The sequence below is a fragment of the Nicotiana attenuata genome, chromosome 2 (genome assembly GCF_001879085.1).
Source record: "Nicotiana attenuata strain UT chromosome 2, NIATTr2, whole genome shotgun sequence".
In the NCBI taxonomy this organism is placed as follows: domain Eukaryota; kingdom Viridiplantae; phylum Streptophyta; class Magnoliopsida; order Solanales; family Solanaceae; genus Nicotiana; species Nicotiana attenuata.
Window position 1 is genome coordinate 55,896,694 of NC_031990.1, and position 9,287 is coordinate 55,905,980.

The window sequence follows — 9,287 nt, forward strand, 5'->3', positions numbered from 1 at the left end:
AAGCAATGGAAAAGCAAAATACTTGATCCAATTCACTCAATACGGAAGTTTGTTTGAATTTGGAAATTGTAATTTCTTCTTGTTCTTCTAATACTCTTGCCATGAATATTTTCTCCGTTACGTAGTAGTACTCCTTAGGGTTATTGACGGATGTTGTGAATTGACTATCGTTTTGGGTTTTATTCTATCTTAAGTGCCCGAATTTAGTGAATGTGTTATTAATTGAATTGCAAAGCTCATTGTGGTCTTACTTTAATCGAAAGAGAAGTGTTGTTGCGATTTGCGTTGTGCCATCTTATTTGGGTTGATTTTATGCCTCTTTTAGGTAATCGAATATGTTTACCGTGTTATCAATTAACCCAGTTCAGAAGAATAATCGAGAGGTGTTCTTCGAAAGAGCATTCATTCACTACTTTAGTGCATATGTTCATAGGCCTGTTATTAGGCTAATTAAAGGATTCACTTTTATTCGGAAGAAGAATTTGAATCCGTGAAGTAGCTTAATCATATATTGAAATTGAAGGAATCAATAGAAGTTAAGAATGAATTTAACACAGAGTTACCTGGAATAATAGTTGATCACATATCTTGTCACAACCCTTACTTCTCGCACAGATATTCCATCGTTGTTACTAATCATTAGGGTATCATTAGTTTCTTACAATTGATAATCTTAGTTTTATTTGTAGTTAATAATAACATCAATCAAAAGGTTTATTATACTGGATAGTATTGAGCTGGAGATTTATTAGAACATTATTGAAACCAATCCCTGTGGAGACGATTTAATGATATACTATCTTTGACTAGCTAGCCTACGTTTTACACACCGGTTTTGCGCTCGTCAAATTTTGGCGCCGTTGCCGAAGATTTGCGATTAATAGTGTTTAAATTAATTATTAGTGCTAATTCAGGAACAGCTTTATTTTTTTTCTTTTTTTACGCTCTTCTCATCTGTGTGTGCAGGTAATAGGTTAAGTTTAGTAGTATATGACTCGATCCTCTTCAAAGGACTTGGTGCCATACAACCTAGAGTTAGACAAGCACCTGAGGCAGTTGAAAAGAAAGAAAGGATCGAGTGGATTGTTGTTGGGGATCGGTTACTCAATCCCAACTGAATTATTGAGGATGCATTTGAAAATGCAGTTCCTAGGCCTGGGAGATCACTGGGAGATTATGCAAGACCGGTGTACAACCAACAACAGTCTAGTATGAGGCCCACGCCCATCGATGCCAACAATTTTGAACTCAAACAGGGAGTTATCTCGACCATTCAGAACAATTGCATATTCAGAGGCAAACCCAATGAAGATCCCAACAACCATCTGATGGACTTTGATGAAATTATGAACAATTCCACTACAATGGATCATCACATGATGTTATATACCTCAGAGAATCTCGTTCTCACTGAAGGATAATGCAAAGCAGTGGTTGAGAAGTCTGCCCATAGGGTTAATTCATACGTGGGAGGAGATGACTACCAAGTTTTTGGAAAAATACTTCTCGGTTGCTAAGACTGGGAGGATGAGGAAGGGGATTCACAATTTCATCCAAGGTGAAGGTGAGACAATGTTTGAGGCATGGGAAAGATTTAAGGAGATGTTGAGGAGGCTCCCTCACAACGGAATGGAGCAATAGATGCAACTTCAGGACTTTTGGGATGGGTTAAACCCGTCATCAAGGAGATTGCTTAATAGTGCAGTTGCAAGTCCTCTGATGAAGAAAACTCTGGAAGAGATCGTCACTCTTTTGAATGAACTATTTGAAGCTGCAGATCAATGGTCCACAGACCAAGGGGATCGAAGAAGATCAGCAGGGGTGCTCCAAGTAGAATCGAAAAAGATCAGCAAGGGTGTACTAAGTAGAATTGTCGGTAGCAACGCATGCCCAAGTTGTAGCCATGGCTAAGGACATCAAGCAATTAACGATGGCTCCGGTGCAAAATCAACCACGGGTGGGTTGTGACATCTGTGGGCTGGGACACCCTTCACATGAGTGTCAAGCTATAGCTAATGAAGTCAACACTGTGGGGAACTTTAATAGAGGAAGATACCAAGGTGGGAACAACTTTAATTCTATAGTTCAAAGACATCCAGGTTTTTCGTGGAGTTCACCTAATGGGAGCTTGAACTCATGGCAGCAAAATAATCTCAGACCCCATGGTCAGGGACCACTACGTTTTCAGAACCAGCAGAGGCAGCAATACCAGCCACCACAGCCAAATCAGTCAAATATGGAAGATCTCATGAAGTCATTCATCAACAAAACAGATGAAAAATTCGAGACTCAAGGCATGGCTATCCGAATTTAGAAAGACAAATGGGACAGATTGCAAATTTGTTATCTGAGAGGGCTCCTGGGATGACGCTGAAAAGAACCCAAAGGAAATAATCAAGGTTGTATCTCTGAGAAGTGGCAAAGCATTGAGTGACCCAGTGGTGAAGGCTAGACCTGAGGTGGTTAACAAGCAGACTGAGGCACCAGCAGAGAAAAGGAGTTGATAACAGCAAGGTCAGGAATCCAAACTAGAGTAAGAATTTAAGAAGTAAATGCGGAAGCAATAACAATAAGAAATTGAACGACTAGAATTAAAGTGCAGAAAATAAATGATATGGGAAAATTCAGGGAAAGAATTCCAAGAACTTCCAAGAACGCAAGTTCTATAGCCTTGACAAGATCCAAGCAACAACGTTTTGATTTATTAAAGAAATCAAACGCCTTTACTTAAGAACAAATCAAAAAAAATAGATTCGGATCTTGACAGCTTTACGAGTAACTTGAGACAATAATTAATAACTAGTATTAATCGCCTTCTAAGAATACCACAAAGGAGTCAATGATATCACAATAAAGAAGTTATCTTACTACCTTGAACTATGAACTAGTAAAGGTTGAAAGATAAATCTCAAAGCATAAGTAATAAAGGTTCAAAAGAACTCTCAAAGTATAATATTATTAATCAATAATCAAGTACCACAATGAATGAAAAGAACTCCTATTTATAGGAGGTAAAAATCCTTAAAACTAGGTAGGGTGGATGCCAAGGCAAACCCTAACTTGGAGGCTAAGCTAAATACTACAAAACCTAATAAAAGCTAATAAAAATAGGAGGGTGGGCGGCCAAAACCCTTAGGGGCAGATTTGGGCCTTAAAACTACTAGTTTGGGTCATTGGTTTGGACTCCTTTTGAAACACCCCCTTTGGACCTCTTTTAAGCTCATTTTAAGCTCTTTTGGGTGTCCTTTTGGTGGACTTCAAGGGCTAATGTTGGGACCCAATCTTCCTCCTCTTGGACTTCAATTTGGCCACCAAATAATTGTAAAACTTGGATAATTCATCCCCTTTGGGCTTGAGCTCTTCCTCTACAATTAAAAGCTTTTTTATTTGCCATTAAAGTTCAGCAACCTTAGTCTGCAATTCTTTAGCTTGAGATCTTGTAAATGGCCTTCTTGGAGCTTCCAAAACTCTATCATTGTCCTTGATGCTATCATTCCCCTCTTCTTGAAAAGAATTAGTCCCCGGATTCGATCCTACATCAAACAAAGACAAGTCAGCAACATTAGATGTAGCACTTACTTGAATCTCACCAGGAAGGTCCAGCTTGTAAGCATTGTCTCCAATCCTTTCAAGGACTTAAAATGGGCCATCTCCTCTAGGATGCAACTTTGACTTCCTTTTGGAAGGAAATCTCTCCTTCCTAAAGTGAACCCAAACTAAATCTCCAGGTTGAAAACAACTTGTTTTCGACCCTTAATCTTTCTCAAGGCAGTTTGCTCATTTTTCTTCTTATTTGCAAGCCTTGTTTGCTCATGATTTTTTTTCATCATTTCAGCCTTTGTCCTACCATCAAGATTAGCAATATCATTAGTAGGTAATGGTAATAAATCAAGGGGAGTAAAGGGATTAAAACCATAAACAACCTCAAAAGGAGACATACCTGTAGAAGAATGGATTGTTCTATTGTAAGCAAATTCAATCATAGGTAAGTGATCTTCCCAAGAAGTTAATTTACCTTTCAAAACAGCCCTCAAAATGTTTCCTAAGGTTCTATTAACTACTTCAGTTTGTCCATCAGTTTGTGGATGACAAGAAGTAGAAAACAACAATTTAGTGCCTAACTTCCCCCAAAATACACGCCAAAAGTGGCTCAAAAACTTAGCATCCCTATCACTAACAATAGTTCTAGGTATACGATGCAATTTAACAACTTCTATTAGAAATAGATCAGCAACATGTGAAGCATCATTAGTCTTTAAACAAGGAATAAAACGAGCCATTTTGGAGAATCTATCTACCACAACAAATATACTATCCTTACCATACCTTGTTCTAGGCAAACCTAACACAAAATCCATAGAAATATCAATCCAAGGTGAAGTAGGAACAGGTAATGGCGTGTAAAGATCATGTGGTAACACTTTATATTTAGCTTGTTTACATTCCAAGCATTGTGCACACACTCTTTCAACATCTTTTCTCATGCCAGGCCAAAAGAAATTTTCAGCAAGTATGTCTAGTGTCTTTGGGACTCCAAAGTGACCCATAAGGCCTCCACAATGTGCTTCCCTTACAAATTTTCTTCACGTAAAGAGCATTTAGGAATACACAACTTATTTTCCTTAAAAAGAAACCCATCTTGAAGATTAAACCTCTCAAAAGGACCCAACTTACAATCTGCAAAAATCTTGCCAAAATCAAGTAATGTCCCTTGATTTGATCAAAACCCATCAATTTAGAAGTCAGAGTAGCAACTAAGACATACCTTCTTGAAAGTGCATCAGCAACAACATTCTCTTTCCATTGTTTGTAAGAAATTAGATAAGGAAAAGTTTCAATGAATTCAACCCACTTAGCATGCCTCCTACTAAGCTTACCTTGACTTTTCAAGTACTTCAAGGATTCATGGTCCGCTCTAAAGACAAACTCTCTTGGCCACAAGTAATGTTGCCATGTGGCTAAAGCCCTTACCAAAGCATATAGCTATTTTTTCATAAGTGGGATAGTTCAATGTGGCTCCACTCAACTTCTCACTAAAGTAGGCAATAGGTTTAGAATCTTGCATCAAAACAGCACCTATTCCTTTGCCAGAAGCATCACATTCAATTTCAAAAGATTTAGAGAAATCAGGCAATTGTAACAAAGGAGCAGAACATAACTTTTCTTTCAACAAGTTAAAAGCATCATCTTGTTCTTTTCCCCATGTAAAAATCTTATCCTTTTTAATAACTTCAGTTAAAGGAGAAGCAATGGTGCTAAAGTCTCTCACAAACCTCCTATAAAAACTAGCAAGTCCATGAAAACTCCTAACTTTAGTTACACTCTTAGGTTTAGGCCATTCCTTTATTGCTTTGATTTTCTCTTCATCAACCTCAACTCCTTTAGAACTAACTACAAAACCCAAGAAAATCACACAATCCACACAAAAAGTATACTTTTTAAGATTAGCAAATAAAAGTTGCTTTCTAAGAACTTCAAAAACTTGTTTTAGGTGTTCTACATGCTCCTCTAAAGTTTTAGAAAAGATCAAGATATCATCAAAGTACACCACAACAAATTTCCCATTAAAATCCTTAAAGATACGATTCATTAATCTCATGAAAGTGCTAGGTGGATTAGTCAAGCCAAAAGGCATAACTAACCACTAATAAAGCCCATATTTGGTCTTAAAAGCAGTTTTCCATTCATCTCCGGGATTCATTCGAATCTGATGGTAACCACTTTTTAAATCAATTTTAGAAAAGATTTTGGATCCATGTAATTGATCCAATATGTCATCAAGACGAGGAATAGGATGGCGATACTTTACCGTTATCTTGTTGATTGCTCTACAATCCACGCACATCCTCCAAGTTCCATCCTTTTTGGGTACCAATAGGACGAGAATAGAACAAGGGCTCATGCTCTCTCTCACAAAGCCTTTCTCAAGCAACTCCTCAACTTGCCTTTGAAGCTCTTTTGTCTCTTCTGGATTACTCCTATAAGCAGGCCTATTTGGGATTTGTGATCCAGGCACAAAATCAATTTGATGCTCAATGCCACGTAAAGGTGGCAATCCATTAGGAATATCTTCAGGAAAGACATCTTCAAAATCCTGCAAAAGAGAAGAAATACTACTTGGCAAAGAAGAAGTTAGTAACTCAGAATTAATCAAAGCTTTTTTGTAAGTAAGTAGTATTATGGGCAACCCCTCTTTTCTTGCATTTAAACACTCTTTGGCTTTTATATAGAAACTCTCTTTTTTCCTTTCCTTAGCCTCTTTCCCCTCACCAAGACCTTCTATTTTTTCACTCAAACCCCTTTTTATCTCTTCTCTCAAATTGCTACCCTCTCTCTCTTTCTCTCGGCCATCTCTCTTTTTTTCTAACTCTTGGCCTCCTTTCTTTTCTTTTCCCTCAAGCTCACTTTTTATCCCTCCCCTTGGTTTTCCCATCGTTTCCCTTAATCTCTTATGATCTTCAAACACTTGAGAAGGAGATAAAGGTGCAAGAGTAAATTTCCTGCCATTAAGCTCAAGAGAATACCTATTCTTCCTTCCATCATGAAAAACATTCCTATCATACTGCCAAGGACGACCTAGTAAGATATGACAAGCTTGCATAGGGATTATGTCACAAAGAATATCATCCTCATATCTACCAACATTGAATGAAATCATGCATTGTTTGTTTGCTTTTAGTTCACCACTATCATTTAACCATTGCAGTCTATAGGGAGTAGGGTGTTACATGCATGCAAGTCCCAGTTTTTCCACAAAGTATGAACTTACCATATTAGCACAACTACCACTATCAATGATCATAGAACATGTTTTCCCCTTTATCCCACAGCTAGTATGAAATATATTCTCCCTTTGTTCTTCACTATTGCTTCCCAAATTGATAGTCATAATCCTCCTAACTACCCCAATCATGCCATCATTAAAAGGTAGTTCTACTTTATCTTCATCTTTACTCACACCTCTCTCCTCTTCCTCACATTTATTACTATCGTATTCTCCACTCATAATCTTCCCAGCCACCACAATCATACCAGTATGAGGCAGTTCTACATCGTCTTCATCACTCACATCTCCCTTTTCTTCTTCTCCCTCACTTTTTTCAATCTCATATCCCCCACCTTCTCTAAGAATGACGTTTCTTCTTCTTGGACATTCAAGAATCATATGTCCCCTTCCTTTACATTTATAACACTAATAGAACTAGAAGGTGTAGAAGGTTTAGGGTTAAAGGTTTTACCTCCCTCTTTGTTCTCAAATTTTCCTTTACCCTTGTCTTCTTGAGGTCTAGAAGAACTCTGCATCTCTTGATTCGGCCATGGCTTCTTGGAGATGGTGTTTGACCTACCTTTCCACGAGCTAGTTTGCTTTCTTTTATTTTGCTTTTCTACCTTTACAGACAAATCAACTAACTCATCTATTGTTACATATTGTTGTAATTCTACTACATCAGTTATTTCCTTATTTAAACCATTTAAAAACCTAGCCATTGTAGCCTCTTCTTCCTCCATACAGTTAGCTTGGATCATAGCCATATCCATAGCCTTAAAGTATTCATCCACAGACATGGACCCTTGCTTCAATGTTTGAAGACGTTGTTGTAGCTCTCTTTGAAAGTGTGATGGCACAAATCTCTTCCTCATCACCCTCTTCATCTCAGCCCAAGAAGCAATTGGTGCTTGTCCTTCTTGCAATCTATCCCTAGTAAGCTTTTTCCACCAAATAGCAGCATAGTCAGAAAACTCAACAACAACAAGTTTAACCTTCTTACCTTTAGAGTAGTTGTGACAGTCAAAGATGGCTCAATCTTTCTCTCCCAATCAAGATACAAGTCTGGATCCCTTGTTCCCTTGAAAGATGGCATCTTCATCTTTATACTACTTATTATTGTCATCTTCTACTCTACCTCTTTGTCCCCTTCTATCTCTTCCCACCCTATCAAAATTAATATCATTAAAGTCATCTATAGGGTTTTCTTGATTTACAATGGGAGCAAGGGGTACATTTCCCTAGCTTGGGGCCTAACATTATTTCCCCTCCTAAGTTCCGCTATTGTATCATTTTGCTCAGCAATGGTGTTCCTTATTTCTTGGAATTGCAAATTCCACCTTTCGAATTGGTGATGCATAGCTTGCAAGGTAAAATCATTTCTTGCTTTGATTTCGGCTTCTTGGAGAGCCCTTTGTTCATCATCACTACCTGTACGCGACATCTTAAAAAAAATAATTAAATTGTATCCCACAAATTGGCTTTTCCCTCAATTGTTCTCACACACACTTGCCTTTTTCTTCTCGAAATAACCTTTGAACAAAATACTTTGTAGATTTAGAATTAAACCCAACTCGTATGAAGTTCTTAGTAGTAAAATATAGATTTTTGGGGAACGAATGAAAGAAGAACCAAATCCTAGAACTAGTAGGCTTAGTTGAAACAAGACACGGAAAAAAAAAGGAAAGGTATATTTAGATCAGAAAGAATAAGAAAAATTGAATTTTTTTCTTATCTTTGAAATCTAGGATCCCCTCTTCTTGTTTCCTTTGTTAATTTTTGGAAACAAATTAAATACAAAAGAAATTTCTTGGAGAGCAAGCAATTCTTTTCTTTTCTTTTTCTTTTTAACTGATTTTTGTTTTTTTTTTTTTTTTTTGCTTTTTTTTTAAACTTTTTTTTTCAAGTTACTATTCACGATGCTACAGTAACGTTTTTTTTTGCTCTTAGTATTCAATAAATCCAAAGAATTATCAAGAACGAAATCTTGATAGAATCGCTCTGATACCACTTGATAACAGCAAGGTCAGGAATCCAAACTAGAGTAAGAATTTAAGAAGTAAATGCGAAAGCAATAACAATAAGAAATTGAACGACTAGAATTAAAGTGCAGAAAATAAATGATATGGGAAAATTCAGGGAAAGAATTCCAAGAACTTCCAAGAACGCAAGTTCTATAGCCTTGACAAGATCCAAGCAACAACGTCTTGATTTATTGAAGAAATCAAACGCCTTTACTTAAGAACAAATCAAAAACAATAGATTCGGATCTTGACCGCTTTACGAGTAACTTGAGACAACAATTAATAACTAGTATTAATCGTCTTCTAAGAATACCACAAAGGAATCAATGATATCACAATAAAGAAGTTATCTTACTACCTTGAACTATGGACTAGTAAAGGTTGAAAGATAAATCTCAAAGCATAAGTAACAAAGGTTCAAAAGAACTCTCAAAGTATAATATTATTAATCAATAATCAAGTACCACAATGAATGAAAAGAACTCCTATTTATAGGA

General features: G+C 36.9%; 1 protein-coding gene across 1 annotated transcript; it reads right to left on the reverse strand.

The window, feature by feature from the left end:
* On the reverse strand, positions 3,394–7,892 carry LOC109219922 (transposon Ty3-I Gag-Pol polyprotein). The gene is given in 10 exon segments (XM_019384393.1): positions 3,394–3,533; positions 3,848–3,940; positions 4,016–4,580; positions 4,583–4,701; positions 4,704–4,983; positions 4,985–5,218; positions 5,312–6,562; positions 6,770–7,176; positions 7,239–7,799; positions 7,802–7,892. Coding segments are annotated over 10 exon segments (3,741 nt in total).